Genomic DNA, 24,948 nt, shown 5'->3' with positions numbered 1-24,948 from the left:
AGAAGAAGAAGAAGAAGAAGAAGAAGAAGAAGAAGAAGAAGAAGAAGAAGAAGAAGAAGAAGAAGAAGAAGAAGAAGAAGAAGAAGAGAGAAAAACGAGGTCCTCTCAGATTAGGATCTAGATTCAACCACTGTGAACTCAGAATGGGCCCTGAACCGCATAGGGTCCTAACAGCATCATCTAGAAAATGAGACACCCCCTGAGGTACAACCTGCAGTATCATCTGGGACAGGAACTCCTGTGCCCCTGCAAGTGATGGGACTCAGAGAAAACCTCGGCCTCACTTCCTAGCTGTGGATCTGGAGGGCTCTGCTCTCCTCAGGACTTTGCATTCCAACTGAAAAAATGATGCAGAAGGGTAGACTCTACTTCTACAGAGCAGCCCCAAGGACTGAGTAAGGCATGAGGTGTGCTACAGCCAGTCAGCAGCTGGGCCTGGCACCACCTTGGTCCCAGCATCTTCCTCAGGGCAAGAAGTCCCAACTCAGCCAGTGCAGAGGCAGAGACAGCAAGCCACCCGATGTGCCAGGCAGCTGGCAGCAGCCTTACATGCTCTGTCTTCTCTTTCAGTGTCACAATCACCCTGCAGGAGTGGAGCTAATAGGAGGTCTCGCTGCAGTCAAGGTTTACAAAGTTTATAAGGGACAAAGTAAAGGGTGGGCCAGGCTTTGTGTCTCTCAAAGCCCATGGCATCCTTCAAAGTCGGGCCTTGACTCCTGCCATGCTGGCCACAGAAGCTTGGTCTTGCTTTACCTGCTTGGGCCTCCCAAGCAGTGTCGCTTCCTCATTACTCCCCACAAGTGGTAGATCTTAAACACAGGTCAGGCTTAGCAAATGGGTGTCCGTACAGAAAGGCAACCCCTCTCTCTCCCAGAATCCAGGAGCCACCTTTGAAAACCCAACCACCAGCACACCTTAACTTATGGAAGACTACATTGTGCTTCAGAATAAGGTTCAAAATCCCTTTAGAAAGGATATGATGGGATCATCAATTTAAAGTATGTTTGGAAAACAATTGATCACTAATTCTGTGTTTCAATCCCCACAGCCAATAGGAGTCCTGTTTATTCTGGTATAATCAGGTGAAAAATCAAGGAGATTTTGGAAACAAGTAGATTGATTTTTGTGTTTTGTTTCCTCTTTAGTGAATGGCCTGAAGATTTATTGATTTCTTTAAAAGAAAACAACATTAGGGAAACAGAACTAGAATTATGATCTGCTACTTCTTGCCAGGTAGATTTTAGGGTTTTCATTAAATATTGATTTTTTTTCCAAAAAAATAAAGAATTGTATGAATAATTTTAGGATTTAGAAAAATATAACCCTGAAAGAGCTTATTTTTTAGAAAGAGTGTACATGTGTCTATGCACATGCACAACAGTAAGATAAATGGGTAGAGGTTTAAATATATACATAAATATGTTTTAATACATGGAAAAGCAGACTAGGAAAAAAATATGTTAATATACCAGAGCTTGACGCTGGCCTGTAGAATGAGCAGTAACTTAATTTTCTGCTCTAGGCCATTCTGTTTCTTATTTTACCTTACTGTTGCTATACAGTGAGAATGGATCACTTCTCTAATTTGAAAAAAGCCTGTGGTTCTAGCAACTGCTCAACACTGAAGTTAAGGCTCGATTTAGCCAGGCACAGTTGCAGACGCAGTGAAGTCAGTGCTCGGAGAGTGTGAGGCAGGAGGATTATAGGTTCGAGTCCAGACTGGACAATTTAAAAGGATTCTGTCTTGGAGTTCAATTATCAGTACAGAAAAAAGAAGACTCGGGGCTGGTGAGATGGCTCAGTGGTCTAAAGCACCTACTTAGAACAAGCTAAGCAAAGCACAGGGACCGCGGTTCAATCCCCCAGCACCACATGCCAGCCAGCCCCGCCCCCTGGTGGGCTGAGCTGGCCACACACACACACACACACACACACACACATAAATAAATAAATTTTAAAAAAGAAAAGAAAGAAAAAAGAAGACTCAGTATGAAATTCTATCATCCAGAGAAAAACCCAATAAAACAAAGCAAAGAGGATAAGAACAGAGACAGTTTAGAAAAGCCACATGCTAGTGATGCTTGAAATTTTGAAAATAAATTTCACAGCTACAATCTGTGAATATGTAGTATCAATTACAGAGAAAGACCCAATGGGCAGACAGGGACCCTTGGAGTCCCATGGTCCAGTGCTCCTTGCTGCCCCTGGCACAGCGGCACGAGCAGTGTCCCTGGTGGCTTCATGCTATTGTAAGTAGCAGTTTCGTACTTACAGGGGAGCCCCGCGCGCCCTCCGGTCCTGGCAAACCTGGCTCTCCTGCTTTGCCCTGGAGTAAGGAAGAAAGGCACAGATGACATTAGCACTTGTGGGACTTCCTTGTCCTTGGCTGCTTGCAGCTCACCCTGCTGTGTGTCAAGAGGCTGCTCTCTGTCCCCTCTGCCAGCCTGAGTCCTGAGGTGGCAGGCCATTTTCATACACACCCATCTCCAAAGCATCATCCAGGCCTCTTGTGTTGCAGGATTTTTTCAGATGAGGCTTGTTCTGTAGGATTCCACCTCACACTCATTATTCATCATTCCCATATTAGTCATTTGCCCACCACTGTGATGAGAGGACCAGAACTGGAAACCTAAAGGAAAAGCTTATTTTGCTCATGGTTGCAGGGGATTCAGTCCATGGTTTGCTCCTCCCAAGGCCAAAGCAGCAGAGTAGAAAGGACCACTGGTGGCCAGCTCTTGCTCCTAATCAGCCAGGAAGCAGAGAGAGAAAAAGAGAGCCATGGACCAAGATATGCCCTACTTGATCACACGGCAGTGACCACCTCCAGTGAGGCCTTGTCTAGAACAGTGCATTTGGCCATGAACTCGTGCGTGGAACAATCTCCTGTTGACTATAATGCCCCTGTGATCCAGTGACATTCCAAAGCCACATCACCAAACACATGAAACTTTTAAGGACACTTTAAAAATAGCACATCTCTTTTCATTGTCCAAAGTGCTGTGATCCAATAAGAAATTAAATGCCCATTTTAGTTACAAGAACTCTATTCACTAAAGCACCTCAAGGAAGCTATTACCTATTTTACTTTTCCAGGGGTGGCATTGAGGAACAAAGCAGTTCTATCTTTACTAAGCTCCCCAAGGTCAAAGCCAGGTGGAATGCCATCTTTAGGCTACACCCCAGTGGATGCTCTTCTCAGACAAGCAGTAGCTCCCACTCGCAGGGAAGCCTGGATCCACCCTGCGCTCATTCACCCAGCTCCTCCAACACAAAGATGTTATGAACATATGCTTTCCAGTTAAAATCCTTTCCTGTCCACAGCTTGGTACTACTCTAGGTAGGATCAAGGCTTGACTAAAGCCAGTGCCCTGCACTGCTCAGATCAGGATAAATCTTTCACAGGGAGGTACAGAACAGGGAGGAGGAAGAGAGGAAAGCGATGGGGGGACAAGTTTGATTGACTGATGGCCAGATGGGGCAACATTCTGTCTTTATTCACTAGAACCAGAGGATACGGCTGTTTTAAACATTCTGTGCATCTCATTTTCATAGGCTGTAGACCTTGAGGCTCTTGACAGTTCCTCAGGGGGATGGGAGAGATCAGGAACATCCCTGGATGCTAGTGTCACTTGGCTTCGTAAATCTGGTTTACAGGTTTGCAGCAGAGATCCTCCTTTATAGGTCTTTGAATGGAGGGGGTATAGGCCCAGCCTGGGCCTGCCCACAGTCAACTACAGTCTCCATCACTGGCTCCAGTTACCAACAGAATAATGACGAGAACAACAAGCTGGTATTGAGAGATATCCATATGCTAGGCACAAGAAGGCTTTACACCCTGATGTTAACCCATTCTCAATTCAGCCAGTGAGGGACACACTCTTATCACCTCTCAGGCCAATTTCTCCTGAAACAGCTCAACATGAGACTCTCTTAGGAGGCTGTCCTGAGGAATTCCAGAAGGAGCCAATGGAAAAAGTCTAGAATGGGAACCTCAGGCCTCAGGTAACCAACTCTGTCTCCCGCCTGGTCCCTGCCTACCTGCAACAGTCCTGGTCTTCCTGAACTGGCACAGGCCAAGTGTGGGCAGGCACTGGATAAGCAGAGTAAGCAAGGGGCTCTCATCAGCCTGCAACTTGGCTGGAAAACTCTTTTTCCTGTTAAAGTTCGGGTTCAGGGTCAGCCTTTGGGGTGGGACTGCTGGATGCTGCCTGTCTAGGGGGAATAATGGCACCTACATGTTGGGGGGAGGACTCACTCCTGCTCCACCCCGCTGTGCCCTGTATCCCCACAGGCAGCTTGGTGGGCATCAGCCTCTCTGTCTCTGATAGCTTTCCACTGTGAGCTTGCGGAAAGCTCTTTGTTCCCCTCTCAGCTGTGAACTGTGGCTCTAGCACCTGCCAAACTAAAGTGACCAAGAAGGCGCTTCTGGCACATTGTGTAAGATCCAAAACGTGTCATCATAGTTTATGACCAGGCAAATTAAAAGGAACATGAACCTTGCGGCAGACACTTTTATGTAATTCCACTTAATGGCTCTAAAGGCTCCTCAGTTCTGACCTCACTGGGAGCTAAAAGTAGGGCGGTTGTGAAAAGTAACTCACTGAAATAATTAAACGGGCCCAATGCTCTGCATGCAGTTTTTGCCTCCATTTGATCCCCCAGCCACTGTGGCAAGTCAGCGTACTGTTCCTACTCTGCGGCCAAAGAGCCCGAAACTCAGAGCCACTATCTGACTCCCTCCAGGCCACAAAGGCCTGCAAGGAAAGGAGCCGGCATCCAACGGCATGTGTCAGTGCTATTGCTGTTGCTATAATTTTAGCATAAAATATTTTAGTTTAGTAATTATATTGAAATGTTACTTTAGCAATATGCCACGCATACACATAGTTCCAACAAGTAAGAAGATAATAAAATAATACCGTGGAATGGAATGTAAGCTGCCTTGCCCTTCCTGTGAACCCTCCGCTCAGAACCATCCTTACAAGGAAGGGAGCCACTCTCATAGGTGCCATGGAGACCAGACAGCCTGTATGTAAGAACTAGAAGAACATACACACACCTGGTTTTGGACAACATACGGTGCTGCACACACTGCTCTGCACCCCTGCCTTTGCCCAGACCGAGTGCTCCAGGCAGCCCAGCTCAGCTTCAAGCATTCTAGCATCTAGCCAGACCCCACAGAGCCGGGCATCTGGAGAGCCCAGGTGTCTAAGCCACTACTGCCACCCTCCATCTTCCCCTCCACCTGTGCGAAATGTTTTACATGCTGGGGATGGAACACAGGGCCGCCTGCACACCAGCCAAGGACTCTCCTGTTATATTTGCACTCCAGGCCAGATTTGCAAAGACAGAAGACCTAGCCTTGAGCAAAAGGGGTGGCCAAGGTCAGGGGATCTGACTCAGTGGTCACAGATAAGGGCCTTTATAGTCCCTGCTCCCTCTCAGCCTACAATGTCAGGGCCACAGGTTCCACTGGAGCACTCATTCCAATTCAGTGGACAGAGGGCATTAAAAGAAAAAAAAAAAAAAGTAAGAGTGTAACTCTGTGCTGGAGTTAAAAGGGGGAAGGCAGGAAACTGTCAGCCCTGAAGACTCAGCTCTTCTGTCAGTAAAAGAATCTCTTCAAATACAAGATTCCCACTGAGGAGTGACTTACCTATCCCAGAGACCCCTTCCACATCTAAGAGCTCATGATCACCTGGGCAATAAAACAGTGGCAGAAAGGCCAGGGCTTAGGCTGTTACACTATCACCAGCCAATAACGTGACTTGGCACCTCACTGCACCTTCCTGGGATTCAGTTACTTTTGCTGTGAAACAGGAAGCGGACTTGCATCTTGCAGGTTGTTAGGTGGGGCAGGAGAAATAATGCACCGTGAATAATGATTACTGTGCTGGGTCCAGAGACTCCCTTCAGAACACAGCAGCTGATATGAAGAAACTGTGATGTCGGGTGTAAAATGGAAGAAGTTTAGAGGTCCTTACCGGCTCCCCAGGGAGACCTGGCTTCCCATCTCTGCCCTGTTTGCCTTCTTCTCCCTGCAAGAGAGCTCAAATTGGTGATCAGGTCAAAGAACATTAGAGAGGACACAGGGAAGCTTTCACTGCAGTATGGCTCAAGCCTAGCTCCCAGCAGACACCTGGACAGTGAACAGTTAAGGGACATCTCAGCAAAGGAAGGGATCTGATGTCCAGTTTCTTCCTCAGTACCGATTCTGGTTGTGGACCTCTGACTTACAGTACCTGGCAAAAAATGGAGGAGGTACACATTTTGCAATGTATCATTATTCTTGTTATCCATCTAAGGAACCCTCCACTGGACCCTTCCATAAAGTCAAATTCAGGATGACAGCCTCGTCTATGAGCATCCTATACTGAACACGACCCTGGGGCTCAGGCGCTGATGGGGAGGACAATATAAGCAGGCAGCAAAGGACCTGGAATGGCTCCACAGGCACCTGCAGAACTCAATATGGCAGCAAAGAGTGTGTGGGTTACAGAACAGTCATGGGGTCCTATAAGGGATGACCAAACGCTATTGGCAATGTCTAAAATATTTAATGTATGTATTGCTGTAAAAGACACATTGCCATGAGCCCCCCTCAAAATACTCCCTTTAGCTTCAAACACATTGATCCCATTGTTCTCGCTACTCTCTGAAGCAGTTCGAAAATCTTCTTTGTCTTTAGGACATGTGGCCAGAAATATGGAGACTACTGCTGCAGCACGACATCTAACAGGAAGGAAGGCGCAGGAAACAGGAAGGTGCGTCCTCAGCCACCTGGTCACAGGACCCGGTGTGTGCAGCTTCTAGGTCGTCCACAGGTCAAAGTGAACGTGAACGGTAAATGCTCTGAATGGATCTGAGACACTGAGGCCACCACGACCGTTCCAGAAAAGATGTTCATAAAAGAGAACTTGGGAAACTGCTTCAGAAAGTGGCAGGAATGAGAGAAAGAACGAATCTGAAGTGAGGAGTATTTTTCATTTTTTAAAGAGAATATAAAATAGTAAAAGAAAACATTAGAAATGATACAGAACTTCACTAAACATAATGATACAAATTCAACAGTGGTTGCTATATCGCATACTGTTGTCTTCAAATTAATTCAGACTACCAGATATATGCATAAAAATTGATTGAAACGTTAAGAAAAAAAAATTAAGCACAAACTGTTCCTTTCAAAACTAGTAGTAATAATTGCAATTATCCAAGCTATCTTGTGTATATACATATAAATTTTCCTTTCCTTCTCTCCTTCCCCCATCCCAGTTGGTCATTCCTTTGGAATAGCTTCTTTCTCTTTCACAGTATTGACTGTACCTTTCAGATTTTAATCATTTTTTTCATGTTCTTACATTAGGGAAATAATACAATGTCTACACATGTGGGTCTGACTATTTCACTTATGAGTATGGTCTTTAGCTGCATCCACTTACCTATGAAAGCTTGAGTTTATTTTTTTATATAACTGAGTAATACGCTATTGTATAAAAATATGACATCTTTTAATCCATTCCTCAGTTGATGGGAATTTGAGCTGTTGCCAAGATGTAGCTATGATAAATTGAGCCGCTATAGCAAGGGGACTAATGGCACTATGTAATAAACTATATAAGCCCACATCGTATTTTCTGTCATACCTCATACAACGATTTCCATGAGGGCCAAGATTCCATGGCCCTCTGCCCCAGTCCCTTACTGGTAATCTCAGCTCTGGGGAGAATACCTAATTCTCATGCTTACCTAACATTCAGGTATTTCTTCACAGTCTCTGAAGATGGCATAGACAATCCGTATGCTTGTTTTGAAGACAGCAGACTGACACAGGTAAAAGCAGCCACTCAAGGCAATGCAGAAAGCTAGGAAGTGTGGCTTCCACGAGAGGGACAGCTGCCTCTCACTGACTGTTCCATGTAGTGTTCTTTCTCTTCTAACAGATTCCCTCCCCTTGCAGGCAGAACCCCGTGTGTGATATACATACAGGGTGAGCTGCGGATGTACATGGCTCTGAGCTGTCTTCTACACTGGAGAGATGCAAAGTCTCCTTTCATGGAAGCTAATGCTGGTGGTCAGGCGCCAGGGCATTTGTGGGGTTTTATATCCCTTCTCCCACCCAGCAGAAGGGCGACATATCCACATTCCCTCCACCAGTGGAATTACACAGGTCCCTGTCTGGTTTCAGGTTGTTTCTCCTACCTGATACTTTCTGATCCCTGCCAGCATTTTCTGCTTGTACAATTTGACCCTGAGTACTTGAAAATCACCTCTCCCAGGAGGCCCAGGTGACCCCTCACCATCTGGCTTGGGGGATCCATGCACAGATTTCCCATGAGTCCCATGGGCCATCTGGGATATGCTGAGGGCCAATTCCTTTCTGTTGGCCTAATGAGAGCCCACAGGTTTCCGCACAGCTGGGATCTGAAAGACTACTGTCAGAAGCTCGCTCTATTTCTGATCTCTTGTTCCTTACATCTACTTTGGTCCAGATTTAGGAAGCATCTATGTGGCACTGTAGTGAGGGACATGAGGTGAAGGTGGATGGTCAAGATGGTCCTAAGTGCTGTGAGGGGGGTGAATGCAGGCCTCTCAGAGTCTAGCTCTATTCCTGCCTAACTCCACTGAGGAGCTTAAGAGCAGGCCTCAGAAGAAAATGATGTCAGGCACTGTGATTGTCAGTCCTGATATGCCAACTTCATTGGATTACGAAGATTACTAAAGCCCGCTCCTGGGTGTGTCTGAGTGGGCGATGGAAGTGTGACCTTAAGTACCACATTCAGTCCCCTTGTCTACTCCTCTCTGGCACTCTTCCCCCTCTTTGCTCCCTGGCAACCACAAAGCAGAGAGTTTTACTCTGCCATGTGCCTTCTGTCATTTTGTTCCTGCTCGGACTCAGCCATCTATGGACTGAATCCCCCCAAACCATGAACTAAATGAAAGCTTTCCTCCTTTAAATTGCAATTGTTGGGCACTGTGTTTCAGTGATAAGAAAGCTGATTAATACAGAAAACTATCGCTGAAGAAATGGGGTCATTGCTTTGACTTTACTAACCATGTGATTTCAAAGACTTTGAAACTAGTTTGTAAGAGGAATTTAGAAGGTTTGGAGATGCAGGCCAGAGAAGTCCTAGAACACAGAAAGCAGAGCCCGATGGATGATTGTGGTCCACACTCAGAAGACCCAAATACTGATAAGAAGGTGGACAGTAAGAGCCAGGCTGAGGAAGTTTCACCTGGGAACAAGGACTCCCTTAATATCTGAACTGGAGACCATGCATTTTATACTCTGGCAAAAAAAAAAAAAAAAAAAAAAAAGGTATACAAAAAATGTGTTTTATACACACACACACATACACTGTCCACATTTTGCCCACTCCCTGAGGCTTTGCAGAAGACTAGGGCTAAGGGTAGTTAATTAATGTGGTCAAGGAAATTCCAGGACAGCCAACCCTCGCACTATGGCACAAGCACTGTGGGCTTCTTTTAGCCAGATTTACAGTCCGAAACAGCTACAAAAACAGAGAAAAAATTTTGAAAAGCTAAAATTGGGGCCCAGAAGCAACTATGTAAAAAGGGTGAGGTCAAAAGAGGTATAGTCGCTAAAGAGGTTAAAACTGTTAAAAATAACCGAATGGTTTACAAAGGAACGGGAGGAAAAATGCTTTGAAGACATCTAAGGGATCACAAGACCCCATTCACCAAGGGCCCAAGAGTAGAGAGGCGGCTGCCTGTGTGTGGAGAGTCACTCAGACCCTGCTTGAGAAAGGTCTTACTGCTGTGGCCACAGTCCAACCAAGCCTAGCTACTGATGCCAACAGCAGCTGACTTTGGCATTATCTATTGGATGCTGGTTTGAATGTTATGGAAAGTACAACTGGTGGAGTCAGGGCAGCTTCCACCCAGATTTCAGAAAAGGTCCGGAAGGCCAGACCACAGGCCCCTTGAGGGCAATGCATGAAGTTGTGGGGATGAAGAGAAAGATTCAGTGGAAGCCCGAGGAAATTTACAATGCCAAAAAATGGAATTTATTTAAAAAAAAAAAAGTGGCAGGCTATGTGTAGAGCCCACTCAAGAGAGAAGCCATGTAGACTGCCACCAACAAAGCCTCAGGGATGGGATCACCAAGCCTTGAAACACACCACTGTGTGCTTCGTATGCCAGATGTGAAGCTTTGGGACTTAATGTTTGCCCTGCTGGGTTTCAGGCCTGCTCTGGACCAATACTGTTCTATCCCCGTATTTCTCACTTTAGGAATGAGAACATGTGCCTGTGCCAGGGCACTTTGGGATTATATAGCTCACTTTACATTTTTATAGAGATTCACAATAAAGAGTTTGCCTGACACCCAAAAGAAGTTTAGACTATACTTCTGAAAAAGGCCAAAAATGCTAAGACATGAGGGAAGGGACTGTTGCATTTCAAGTTGAACTTGCAATAGTTATATTGGTGGAATTTTACATTTACTTTTATCTTTATTTGGAGATTAAATATGGTTTAAGGAGATGAGCTTGGGTACAAAGTTGACAACGGGTACATTATGACTCTTAGCCCTGGTATTGCATCTTCAGTGGATGATATTTGGCAGATCAGCAAGGCCCACTCCCGGGTACGTCCTGGTGGGTCACAGAGGCATGGCCTGGGCTACTATATATGGTCTTTTGATGCTTCCTCTGTTTTCATGTTCCACTTCCAGGCCAGCATGATGCTTCAGCTTTGGAACCAGCTGACTATGGACTGTGAGCTAAACTAAAACCCTTCTTCCTTTTAAGTTATGACTATCAAATGTTGTGGCCAGGAATGGGACAGCTAATAGAGGTGGAGACCAAGGAGCGAGCTGGCAGTTGCAGCCTCAGTGAAGGTTAAGTGTATTTATGCTTGGAAAGTTCTGTGCGCAGAGTCACAGCAGGGAACACAATGCGTAACGCACAGTAAAGCTCTCAGGAAGCCTACTGTCCAGTCAGAGGGAAGAACTCGTTCTGTCAGAATGATTTCTGAGAAGAGACTAAAGTAGTGGAAAGTAGCTAAAGTAAGGGTTCCAAGTTGGAGCTGGAGGTAAGGGACGGGTGAGAAGGAGACAAGCAACAGTGATCAGTTAATGAGAGGCCAGGGAGGTCACGATGCCCATTCTTGGCTTAGTAGTGATAACAGTCAGAAGAAAGGGAGGCACTATCAGATGTGCAATGGAAGGAGATAGATCAGATATTCATTGGAAGGAACAGAGATGGAGAGTGAGGGAGGAAGGCAAGGTGGGTGAGAATGCTGGGTATGTTTAAGGAAACAGCACAACCATCTCTCTGGCTGTTTCTATGCTCTTTTGTATCCTGGGTTTTTTTGTTTTTGTTTTGTTTTGTTTTTTGTTTTTTTTTGGGGCTGGCATGGCATGTGGTGCTGGGGATTGAACGACCATCCCTTGGTGCTTACCTAAGCAGACACTTTAGACCGCTGAGCTATCTTGCCAGCCCAGTATCCTGGAACATTTTTAAAATTAATCTTATTGAGAAACAAATAGCAATGAGACAGTTTCAAAACTGATTAAAAGGACAGTTTCAATAATTAATACACTGCATTTTGTTGTCTTTGTAGTAGTTATTCATAGTACAAGATGCAGACATGATATCCTGTTCAAACACTATTAGTACAAAACTTTCTTCTCAGTGAATTAAGAGAAAGTAGCTGTATATCTATCCTATTTTGTATATACAGATACAAAAATGGTCCTTCATTTGTATCCCCTTTTTTCATTTAGTTTTATCAGAGATGGGTATTTGATTGCCATTTGAATATTGTAGGTATGTGAATTCAGCAAAGTAATCCAATATCGTCCAGTAGTCCATAATAGTAGTGGGTTATGATGCTAAGGGATTGACTCAAAATCCATACTAGGGATTTTTTTTTCCCCCTTAGCTTTGACATCACCAATGGTTATTCTGTCCTGGTTGCCATGACACCCCAGTCTCTGGGATTGCAGTTCATATATCTCAAAATATCACTTATGATGTGTGTGCCCTGGACAGGTTACCAAAACTCTGAGTCACAGGACTGCAGTAAGAGGTTACTAAGAATGCCCAGGACGTAACTCTTCCATCAGCACTCACCAGATATTCCAGGAGAAAGGGCCCTAGGGAAAGAGTTAACTAATCCATTTATTTATTTAATTAATATTTGTGGGGTGTTCACTCGTGTAGGGACCCAAAAGAAACAAATATGTTGTAATGGTCCCAGGATGTACAACCCATAATACTATACCATGGTTACCAGTCATTATTCTGTTCTTTCCCCTCTGTTAAATCAAGCAAACAGGAGAGCCTAATTCATTTATTGATGGAATAACTAAATCAGATCAATGAATAATAGAGGTGGTCACTTGATGGAAAGCTGGAGTAGGGATTCAGGAGGTAAGGGTGCAGGCAGTGAGCAAGGCCTTCTCAGCTTGAGGGGGAGGGCAGGCAAGGAAGCATGCCTGAGCAGAGGTCAAATTATCAAAGGTATCAACTATCAAGAGATAACCAAAGGCTTTTCTAGGCAGACAGAAATGCACATGCAAAGGCCCTGTGGCTGCACGATGAGGAGGTCAGGCATGGTAGAAGAGACTACAGCACATTCTTGGAAGCAGAACATGTGGCTTGAACAAATGAATGCACAGTGGAAGGCAGGAGTAGGTATGGGGGCCAGCTGATGCCTCTGCAGTGAGCACAGGACAGGCCTTAAGCCATACAGAAATTCCCCCTCAGTGGAGAAGACAAAATATGATTTTTCCAGAAAGACTTAATAGGATTACATTGGAGATCCCAGCTCCACTGAGATATATATTAAATTGAGAAGTTTGGAATCATGTTTGTGGAAAGCGATTTTTCCAGTGTGTGTCAAGAACTTTAAATATCATTGTACCCTGGCAAGTGAATTGCACTTTTGGGGATCATTCTAAAGCAATTAGAAAAATGCTATCAAGTTCAAATTTCCCATTGTGGTGTTACAGTTCACTGAACATGCTGTATGTAAATTCTAAGAATTTATAACAGTAGTGCAGGAAAATGTTTTTATGTGTGTATGGGGACACAAACACACCACACACATATGCACACAGAGAGAACGGAAGGAGAGAAGAAGGGAATGGCAAATATTATGTAAATTGTAAAGAAACTAGTATATGAATAAAGGAACAATGAAATTAAGACCGATTCCATCAATATTTAGTCAGTTTTGTTTTTGTTTTTTTAAGCTTTGTTTTTCTTCACTCAAATTTCCACAACACCCAAGATTCCACCAGTGCCAAATCACTGATGATAGCGGGATATACGTTTTTGTTTGAAATGTTTTATATAGTGAAATTAATTTTTTTTAAATGTCACTTACCGGGATTCCAGGGATTCCAGGCGGGCCCTGGGGGCCAGGAGGACCTTCTTTCCCCTGAAAAACCCAAGACATAAAAATGCCATGAAATCCTTGCCTGACTGTTCTGAAAGTCAACGAAGAGCTGGGAGCAGGGGGCGTCAGCTGGGAGCCCAGCACGGGGCCTCTGCAAGGGTCTCTTCTTCCAGACCCAGTGTCCCCCAGATCCGAAGGTCCTGGAGCCGGGAAAAGCACGCATGCTCACTGCTGCTGTGCACGCTGAGACCCTCTGTGGCCACCGCCCAGGGCCTCTGAGGAATCCACAGTTACAGTGCCAATAGGATGAGGACATGGGAGCACTGGAGCTCCTAAGAACCGATCCAAGATCCAACTTAACATGTGCCCCCTAACTTCCTGAGATTGGGTTTCCCACCCCACAGGGCACAGACACAGCACTCTGCGATTTTACGGCGACCAGACCCAGAGGAAGGGAAGCACTGATGGACGGCACGTGTGACCAATGCCTTATTATTCCCATTGTTCCTATCAGACTCTAAACCCTCTCCTAGAAATGGTATGCTTAGTGATCTCTTTCCCACATTAAAGACATGGTATTGTGAACTAATAATCCATCGCCTAGTTTATTCATTAACTCATCAAAGATATATAACTGTCCCCCATGACCTCTGCATCAGCATGAGGCAAGCCAGGCCACAGTTTCTATCACGATGCAATTTTCCCATCCCCTGTGTCTCTGTCATGAGCATGGAGAGTTCCTAAAAACTGTTACAATCTACTCCCAGGGTTTTGGGAAGAAAGATATTAACGCCAGATTCTGCTTCCTAGTCACATAAAATGAGGTTTTGTGATTTTTATCCTCCTAAAAAATGAGAAACAAAAGCCAATGCTTATTTCAAGTTTATACAGTTTTTATATGTCATCATGTAAAATTATCCCCATCAGGGCACCAGCACATACTTTTTTTTTCTTTCTTTTTTTTTGCATCAGATAACTAGTTTTACTTTTTACCTGCTCCAGGTTTGCTCTTCAGTTTTCCCTGTCATTCGTCCACGTCTGTGGCACACCACAATTACCTTCCCTGGGAGGAGCTGGCACGTGTGCACACCGTCACATCACCACTGACTCCTCCAATGCCATCGCTCTTCTCTTTCTGCTCCTTCTATCCTTTGGTGTCTTACCCCATTTCTAAACAATCTACCTCCCTGTCCCCCATTATCTTTTACTTTGCTCTTATATTTAATTATACAGGGCTGGCGAGATAGCTCAGCAGTCTAAAGTGCTTGCTTCGGCAAGTGTGCAGGGATCAAAGTTCGATCCCTGGCATCACATGCCATGCCAGCCCCGCCACCAGGGTGGGCTAAGCTGGCCACAAAAAATAAATGAATAAATAAATAAGTTTACATATACTTTGAATGTTTCCTGGAAGAGAAACCATGTGATATTTAAGCTCACTCCTATTTTATTTTGCTTAGCCTGATGGTCTAGTTTCATCCATTTTCCTCCAAGTGACTCAAATTGCTTCTTCTTAGCAGAGCAGTACCCCACTATGTGTGAATATCACCATGCATTTGTTGACATACTCATAGGCTGCCTCCAAGGTTTAGATGTTATGAAGTGTGTGTTGCTGTAAAAAATTATATACTATTTATACTTAGCATATACTCAATAACTGAGTTTTTATGCATTTCTTAAAAAGGTGAACATACCCATGATGTATATTTGAAATTTGTAAAATGTACAGAGTCTAAGGAAGTGACGAGAAAGTCATGAACTATGCCTTGGAGGGCTTTATTCAAGCTTTTGCTCAAGGCTCTAGGCTCCTCACATTCATATGAAGTCACTCTTAACAACTCAGCATAAGCTCCATCTCCACAGGGCTATGCTGCACGACATCTGGAATTGCCTAGACAAGCTGCCAGCTGTACCCATGCAAACAGGTCAGTAAATCCTCCTCTGCCCTCACCACCACAGCTATTAACATCTAAGCAAATAAAGTAGATATCTTTGCTCAACCTAGGACAGATATTCAACTGGCACTAGAGAATTTTAAATATTAATAATAGAGCTTTCTAGATTTCTTCCTGAATAGTTGTTTCAAAGATCATAAATTGAAGAGCCAGCCAAATAGCTCCGTGGATTAAAGCACCTGCTTAGGCAGACTCAGTGGCTGGGGTTCCATCCCCAGTGTGCTGTGCCAGCCCCACCCTTGGGACAAGCTGAGATGGGGACTGAGACTGGGCATGGGGGTGCATGCCTGTAATCCCAGTGCTTGGAAGGCTGACCATGGGGGAATCACTGTGAGTCCAATCTACATAGTGAGACCCTGTAGACCCTGTACTACTAAAATACAAAATATCATAAATTGAAAACAACAGTAATGAAGGGTATGGATGAGCAAACTATAGACTTCTGCCTGTCTTTGTAAATAAGGTCTGATCAGCACAAAACCATAACCATTAGTTTCCATGATGTCATTAGCCTATTTCACCATGCCACAGCTGAGCAGTTGCAACTGAAACCATGTGGCCCACAAAGCCCGCAATATTCACTACTTGTTTTCTTGCACAAAAGTTTGCAAAACCCCGAGGTGTACCATGCCCTTGAAGCTCCGATGAAGAAGACAGGGTTGCATAGTAAGAATGCCATAAGCTGGAGAAACAGCTCAGCAATCTAAATACCTGCCTGACAAGCAGAAGAATCTGAGTTCAATCCCTGACACCACATGCCGTGCTGCCCCCAGAACCCGGGGGATGTCAGGATAGCCACTGAAACCAGGTGTGGTGGTGTGTGCCTGTAATCCCAGCACTGGGGAAGCTGAGACCCTTTACCAAAGAAATTAGAGACTTTTTTACAAAATGACACAGATCCGGGAAGGGAACTACCTTCTGACTCCTTGTCTTGTGCTCTTGATATCATAAGCAGATTATTCCCATTGTTAGAAAGCAGTGCCACTGGTAGGCAGACCAGAAGTGAAGATATGGCAGATGGATGGATGTCCCTTAACAAACTTCCCTTGCCCAGTTTAACCGTTTCCATAGTAACCTAGCCACACCATCTTCCCCAAGGTCCCTGCCTTCTCAGGCATTGTCCCTGCTCCTGCCCCTACCAGAGGAGTTAGAACTCACAAGGACTCGGTGCTTGTTCCTCTAATCTATCTGCAGTTATTTGCCATGGAAAGTAATCTATTCAACCATTATGTAACTTAATGGAATTTTGGAATTGAAACAGAAAGAATGATATGTTGTGCAGGTGAAGTTTTGGTTCTGATAAGAGAAGATAAAGATGAGTTATTCACTGTATAATAGAGAACTATAAGATAGCTATCAAGGATTTCAACAATCTGAGCTTTTGTATTATTTTATGGGTGCAGTTATAGTCTAAAGCTACATTTTTTATAACAGCAAAGAGTAGATGGATGGGTAATCTTATAAGAATCATTACAAAGGACTCATTCAGGGAGCTCAAAATGAACGCATAGGTCTTTATCCTATGTCAAGAGACTGACAAATAATGTACATGCTTTAGTTCAAAACACGATGACACTGTTTAGGTCTACAAGTAAATTTTCAATACTCAGTGTTTAGGCTAAGAAAACATCTACCAGGTCCTGATTTAGTGTTTACGCCAAAGTATCAAGATGATGGGCAATTTCACATATTGCCATAACTTGGCAAGAAGAGCCAGGATAGACTAAATGTCTAATTTCATACACTTCCATTGCTAGGAAGGTAACAACTTTACATCTGGGTCCACAATTCATTGTTCTCAAGCAACGAGCCCATTAGATTTTATTGGGGAAATGTTTTACAGTCTGAGGATCAACGCAATGCTGTCTGCACTACTGCATTCATCCTGAGGCTTTAAGACACATACTTCAAAAGACTGACCACATGATGATCCTAGAAAGGAGCACATGGCCATCACCACTCAATCTCTACATTCCACAATGGGGCCATGTGAAATCCTAGAAACCGTGAACTGGGAATTTGCAAGAGGATACAACCCCCAACGTGGAAATAGATTCCCTACATGACTTTGGACCAATGACTTAACTCTCTTTGGCACTGTCCTCTTTGGTCAGGAAGAATGAAGTTGCATGAATAACTGTACTAAATGCCCTTTGCTGAGAGTTCCAAGACACCAGGCCACAGTTGGCCTGCCTAGCTAGTCTTGGACTTGGACTGTGATGCACAGTCTCGTGGACTGGGTATTTGTCCGGCTCTGACATTTCCTCACCATATGACTCTATACTGGTCTTTTTATTCTGCAATCCTCCCTTTCCTTGTTTATAAAATGGGTACAATGATTTAGGATCTTCCCAAATTGTTGCACTAAAATGAAGAGAATAGTCGGATGAGATAAGTACTATGAATGTGCTTTATAAGTACTATGAATATCCCTTTAAATGCCACACGTATTATAACTAGGTATATGCCTGCTAAACTGCAGTTCTTCCTTTGCTTTATGTCACTGAAACCACAGTTTATTCTAATAGCTCTGTGCTATGAAGATAATTCTAGTTTCTGAGATAAAAGTATTGAATTCAACTGTGCTAGCTGTGATGCTGGAAGCTTGATCGCTGACATCATTTCCTCTTTGGATTAATGATATCTCCTCTTTGGAACAGCTGCAATGACAGGGTCTGCCTTCTCCCTGAGCTGCACCTGGGGCACATGGTGAGCAGCCTGAGCCTCTCCACTCAGTGCAAAATCTATGCTGGCAAGAACTCAAAGACCAAGCCTAAACCTGAGCCTGCTTGCATGTTGGTTGTAAACTAATTCTAGAATCATTGATGGGCAGAATATTTCATCCCAACCTTTATTTTAGGGGCAAAGTAACTGGCACTCCAATGGAAAGCAACCCTTCCTACTCTTTCACTGCAGGTCGGTTACTGAAGGAACCTCAGTGATACATGGGCCACAGGAGCCACGGAGGGCTGGTTGACAAACACTGGCAGCTTTGAAAAGGTCTAAAGACAAATTTAAGGAAGACCTTCTCCCTCAAGGAACTTACCAGTGGTCCCTGAATTCCTGGTGCTCCAGCAGCTCCTGCAATTCCATCTGTTCCCTTAAAAAGACAAGCAGACTGGGATTAGTTTATTGTGTGACTGGGCATAAGTCATATGTAGCCTCTTTTGCAGACATTAAGTCTCGTACACATCTTACACACAGCTGCCAGCACTAGACATGTTTCCAAAGCCCTGCTTCTTCCTCATCAGCCTGGAGTGTTCTGAGAATACACTGATATTGGGGGGAACAACAGCCACATTTTGAGAAGGGCTGGCTGGATGAGTCAGCCAGTTATCCCTAGGCAATGGGTAATGGTCTCACTCCTCAAGAGACGCATTCAGATGTCTAACATTGGAGAACATTGAACGATAGAAATCCAGACCTCAATTCCTGCATCTGCCTTCTGGGAAGATCAGGAAGGCAATTGTTTATGTCAATCTAGAGATGAAGAGATGGACAGATGGAAGAGTTGAAAACAGGTAAGTAAGCAGTACAAAGTGCTCTTGAGAGCACATCTGTATCAGAGCTCCTACACATGCAATCCCCTGTGCCTGCATCAGAGGCCATCTGTATCCCCATCCTCCAGGTCCTAACTCAAGGACCCTTTTCTTAGACTAATGATCTTTGTCCTACCAGGTTCAAACTGCAAGTCCTTGCCACTCACCACCCTGGTACACACCGTTCCTTTTTGTCTGCTTTTCTTCCAAGCACTTGACGACATCAGATGTCCCAGTATTTATTGATTTGATATTTGTTGGTCTGTCTCCCTCCTCCCACATACCTCCTACAGCACAAAACCAGAAATTTTCTCTTTCTTTCCTTCTTGGAAACTAACAGTGCCTGGAACATATTGGACACTCAATCAATATTTGAGTAAATGGATGCATTTGGAGCTGAGCTGGCTGAGTGATGAAAGAAACTGCCCTTTTGATGAATTCACCTCTCTGCCTCTTGGTAGCATTAATAAGACCACGTAAGATCTGTCAGCTTCAGCCTCATCTCCAGATCTCCAGTAACAGTTAGCAACTGCTCCCTGGGCCTCAAGAAGATGAGCAGTCTAGAAGGCTGTGCTTATAAATACTTAGCATAGAACACAGGGTACTGGTTAGAAATGAACCTTCTCGGATTCAAAATCCTTGTGTCCATATATTGTGTCTCCACAAACTAGCTGTACAACCCTACACAAGATAATTATCTCATTTTTTATTTCCATTATAAAATGCAAAAGCAGGCTACAATTGCATGTGGGTTGTTAAGAAACTGCAATCAGTTAATATACATAAAGAATCAGCCAGCACCAAGGATATCTTATGGGTTCCCTATGAAGGGTTGTCTATTATTATTTCAACTATCTATTCTACACCAAGGACAATGCCATGGTTATTAACTAAATACGGAAACACAAACAAGCATGATACCAACCCAACAGTCTTTATTTAAGTATCTGACATATGTTTATTGAATGTCTGTTTTTACCAGGTGCTAGTGAAGTTTTAGTAATATAGAAGAGACCACACAGCAGTCTGAGATGTCAGTGAAATATGGTGTAGCAACAGAAAATATATCTTATTTTCCATGGGAGCCAACTTCTAGGCCAGGATGCTATGTGGTTTAGCTCCCTTTCTAAGTGAAGACACAATAAGTATGAAATAAAGGACAATAGTATAAGGATTTTGGTTTAATTACACATTTCATGGAAAGCTAATAGAAAATGGGATTTGTACTTAAGATATGGATATTTCAACATGATGCTGGCAAATGGTTTTAGGAAGTAGACTTTGGAAAATTTTTGAGTAGAGATGAAATTCTTTACTGAAAAATTGAGACCAATGTAACAGTTTTATCTAGAAGAAAGACACTGACTGAGAACCATGAAATAGACCTGCAAATGCCTCTAGTATTGGATACTCTGTACAGGCCCTGACAAATTAATAGGTACTCAACACCAAAAAGAGCCCCAGATTAAAAATAAGTGAAAAACAAAAACCAGTGGCTTCTGTGTGCCTGGCTGCTGATCCTGAAGAGGAAGCCACCTCAGTGTCCTCCCTCAAAGGCAATTAGCAACACAAGGGATGTCACAAAATAGAAACCCAATAAACATCTACCAAGCGGACACAAAGCATTACTCAGTTGAAGACAAACAAGCTTCTGATGGTGACTCAGACGCATCCTGTCATCTTCCTCACTGTCACCTAGTTGTAAGTTCCTGAGATTTCCAATGGGAAAAGGCCCTTACAATATCCTTCACAAACGCACATGAAGCAGAATTGGCTAAGTTAGGAATTTAAGCTGAGAAATTAAACAGGATAAAAACATCATCGCACTAGGACAGACTGAGCAAATCTCAACAATTTAAAGTAAGCTCTCTGAAGAACTGACGAGGCTCTTAGAACTTCTGCAGATAATTTACCTTTTGGCAAGTTTGCTGTAAAAGTTAATCATGAAGTGAAAGAATACTGTTTCAAGATCTCATATGATTTTATTTTTAAAAATACATTTAAAACAACCTCATTTATTCAAGTAATTAACACACAGTTACCAAAGGAATCAGTGAGATTTAATTTAAAAAGAAGACAAAGTTTAATTTGGTATATTTAGCTTCATAATCCCAACCAAATCTGTTTCTCTTATGACATAAGGGTCTATTTGAAGTGGGATCCCTGTAAGCGGTCTTTTGGGTATTTGTAGCTCTTATTTGTAAAGTCGGGGAGGATTCTCACGGAGAGAACCCACTGGAAATCCAAGAGATTCTGAGCTTAGCAGGGAAACTAATTCTCAGGGCCTGTCACCATAGCTGCCCATGATGGACATGCAGGCAACAAGGCAGTGAACTCCGAGCAGAAAAGCACATGACTTATGCATGGGTAGCCTGGAGCAAAGGGAGGGAAAATGCTGAGAAGGTCATTGGCCAACATCAAGGCCACAGCTTCTCAAGAGCAGATCATCTGCTCAGGAGGTGCAATACGTGGGGTAAGAGTAAAGGTACATATGGTAGTTGTCATGGTAACAAGTGAGAGTAATAGTGAATGAACTGTTAAGATAGTAATAGCAAATAAGGGCTGGCCAAATAGCTCAGCAGATTAAAGAGCCTGCTTAGGCGGACATGGCAGCCAGGGTTCGATCTCCAGCGTGCCGTGTTGGCCCTGCCCCCAGGGGCACATTGAGATAGCAATTGAGACTGCGCATAGTGGCACACGCCTGTAGTCCCAGATCTTGGGAGGCTGAAAACAGGAGAATCACTATGAGTCTGATCTATGTAGTAAGAACCTGTAGACCCTGTACTAAAATACAGGGAAAAAAGATAGTAATAGAAAATAATATTTATAGTACTACTACTGTTACTGATTGCAATATATTCTGGAAAATCTGCACTTCTTTCTAAAGGCATATTCTAACTCTCAGGGTTTCTCACCATACGGCAGATCCCTATGAGAAAGAATACTTTTTTTTTTCTTTTTTCAAAACAATACAAATTTCCCGTTTTTCTTACTACACATCTGCAATAGATAGTAGATGTCCTAACCTAGAAATCTATGGGCTGGATCCATCTTGCCAGCGCCCCTAGTCCCAAGAGCATTCTAAGTCCACAGCCCATCAAAGCCAGCCAGACCCCTCAGCATTCCGCAAGGGGCTTGGGGACTTGGGCTTTCAGTTCACCCTTGAGCGCTCTCGGGGCTTTATCCCACCCCATCAAACATGAGACAGATCCAATTCGATGCCATCTCCAGTGAGTGTACACCTGTGCTGGTCATCAAAGCCAAAGGAAAAGGAGACGCGAGATCTTACTTACTGGTGGCCCAGGGTTCCCTGGGGGCCCCATGAAACCTGGAACTCCAGGATGACCCTAGGGAGACACAAGCAGTAATTCTTTAAAAGCTAAAAAGCTTTTAACCTTGCAAAAATACCAAATTGTAGTCAACTATCTAAATCCACATTCTAACTCTATTAATAATTCTGGCTGAAGACACAGGAAAAAAAAAATCATCTCTTTTTCATACAGCCCCAGTGCTTCAGGAGATGGAGAAAGTAGCTGAAAATACTTTAAACAATACATATGTCCTAGATGGATTTGATTCAAAATACAGCAGAGGGAGAAGCTGTGGAGAAGTGGCTGAAGATATAGACCAAAAAAAAGTGGCCATAATATCTTGAAGTTGACAAGGCAGGGTGCTGGGCCCCCAGGGGCTTATTTCATTGTAGTTATGTTTGCAGTGTTCTATATTTAAAAAAAAACAAACTTAGAGGCAAACACATGCACATACACACATATGTATATGTTCATTTGTTTCTCAGTTTGGGGGGAGGAGATAGTCCAGTATCCAGCACAGCAGAGTCCTCAGATGTTCACATTCCAGTTCTACATGGCACTGGATCTGTGCATAATTTATCCACGTCTTCCCATAGTTTAATCTGTGTATTTGTGGGGAAAAAAATCTGAATTTGCTTACAGCAAAGTTTTTTGTTTCAACAGTCATAACACGTTATATTTATGAAAGATAGGAAAAGAAACAGGTTCTGCAGAGGGAGTCCTCAGCACCACAGGAGGGGCCAAGGCTCGGTGCAGATGCGCAGTGAGGCCTCTTATCATCATCGATGCCTTCCTGACACGCATTACAGGACAGCCATCATGGGCTGGTGGCATTGGCCAGAGCCAGGGGATATTCCAACTGGCTCCATGTGTGTTGTAATGTAGGCACCCAAGACTCCACACAAAGGATGAAGGGAACAGGTAAGGGTGACTCTTTGGTGACCAAGAAATAGTGGATAAATGATCATACAACAAAAGCAAAGAGAAGTGGGAAAGGTGAGTCCTTGGAAACTCAGGAGAAGAACGCATGGCGAGGAGTCAGAGCTCAACATGGAAACCAGGAACACAGGCAAAGGAGAAGCTGGAGCTCACATCAGAATGGAGGATGGGGGCTGCAGAGGAGGAAGAGGAATCTGCGCTCAAGGTGAGCAGGTGAGCAATACACTACAAAGGAGACTATTTTATTTTTACCTGATCGCCTTTCTGTCCAACTTCACCGTCTGCACCCCGCTCACCTGGGCCTCCCTTAGAAGAGAAAAAGAAGAAGTAAAAAAGATCAATGAAAAGTTCATAAGAATTGTATTGCAAAATGAAAAAAAGAAAATCCATGCCCACGCTTTCATCTATCCATCCATCCATCCATCCATCCATCCATCCATCCATCCCTCTTTCAACAGCCTCTCACCAAGTTACTGTTGTGTTCCAGATGTGTTAGCAGCAGACACAGAAAGAAGACCTGACTAGAAGTCTGTTGCTGAAGTTCCTTCCTGAGGCTTGAGGCACCAAGAAGTAGCAGAGGAAATGGGGCTCGGAAAGCAGACAGAGCCCTATTCTTCAAAATTCTAGCGCACTAATTCCTACATTCAGACTTCTCTGTAGGAGGTGGGCATTGGTATAAAATATATAAGCACCAAAGCACTGGCTGTGGCTGGAGTGGAAAGTGAGCCAGATCGTTCAGGGAGAGAGGAGCAGGGAAGACACCAGGTATCCCAAGAGTGACAAAGAGGCAGAGCCAGCAGTGCCTGGGATCTGACAGAATAGATAGGAGGGGATGAGGAAAGTAGAGCTGCTGCAGCCCCGGGAAGCACTCAACTGTGGAAAGATGATTCCCCACACACACCCTGGATCCCTCTCGGGGCAACTATGTGGTTTTGGGGAGCCACTACCACTCTCAGAGTCACAGTCTTTTCAATCTACCAAAAAGAGAAATGAAAGGTGCCCATCCTACTAAATTCCTAGAGAACACAACCGGGTGATACAGGAAAAACAATGCAGCACAGTGAGAGCTCACAGGGGTGAGCTACAATGACTGTCCTGGTTATTTCTGCACTTTAATTCAAACTTTATACTTTATTGTGTGACACTGGGTAACACTGTCTTCTTCTAAATAATAATAATAATAACAACAACAATAATATCTTGTCACAGAATTATAAAAATTGAAGTACACAAAAGCCATGAAGTGCTGAGAGTAGTGACAGGCTCAATAAACATCAACGGCTACCCTTCCTGCGTCATCATCCCTGTAGGCATAACAATCACTGTCATCGTCGTGATTGTGGCCATACTCATCTGCAGCATCACTATGGTCAGCCACCACGACCACCACCACCACCACCACGGTCACCACCCAGCACCATCCTGCTCTCTTACCACTGTTGCCATTGGCCCCATTGTCATTTATTACCAATGGCTCTCAAAACATTCAGAATATGCAAGCCATCAAAAATATTTTCAGAGAGGGACCCTAAGAGTATCAGGAGCAGGTTCCAGTGTGCTACCTGTTACCTACTGTAGCTCTGTGTTTATTGTGCTAACAAATGCACTTCTGTAAAATGTTACTAAACTGAAGCGCTTCAGTTCCTTTAAAATAATGTATTCATTATGCAGTAAAACAAGCCTGTGGCAGGAAGTCGATCCTGGCCGTTTCCATTCTTGGTTCTCAGCTTTGCATACTTGAGCAGCTCACAGCCACTCAGCTCATCCACCCAGGAAATGAAGGACAGGGACAGCACAGGCCATGAGGTCCTTCTGAACCAGAACCACAGTGCGTCCTCGCTA

At 44.0% G+C, this 24,948-nt stretch overlaps 1 protein-coding gene across 2 annotated transcripts in view; it reads right to left on the bottom strand.

Annotated features, from left to right (window-relative positions):
* Col22a1 (collagen type XXII alpha 1 chain) overlaps positions 1–24,948 on the bottom strand; it is a 239,348-nt gene that overhangs the window by 26,000 nt on the left and 188,400 nt on the right. For both annotated transcript variants that reach the window (XM_004638934.3, XM_023723988.1), the window contains exons 47-52: positions 23,359–23,412; positions 22,150–22,203; positions 18,364–18,417; positions 13,354–13,407; positions 5,985–6,038; positions 2,273–2,326 (exon numbers count right to left, since the gene is read on the bottom strand). In XM_004638934.3, the coding sequence (XP_004638991.1) occupies positions 2,273–2,326; positions 5,985–6,038; positions 13,354–13,407; positions 18,364–18,417; positions 22,150–22,203; positions 23,359–23,412 (324 nt within the window). The remainder of the gene's footprint in view (positions 1–2,272; positions 2,327–5,984; positions 6,039–13,353; positions 13,408–18,363; positions 18,418–22,149; positions 22,204–23,358; positions 23,413–24,948) is intronic.

Source organism: Octodon degus, unplaced genomic scaffold (genome assembly GCF_000260255.1).
Source record: "Octodon degus isolate 3935 unplaced genomic scaffold, OctDeg1.0 scaffold00104, whole genome shotgun sequence".
Lineage (NCBI taxonomy): Eukaryota > Metazoa > Chordata > Mammalia > Rodentia > Octodontidae > Octodon > Octodon degus.
Note: the sequence above shows the minus strand (reverse complement) of the source record. Positions and strands in the feature narration are given on the sequence as shown.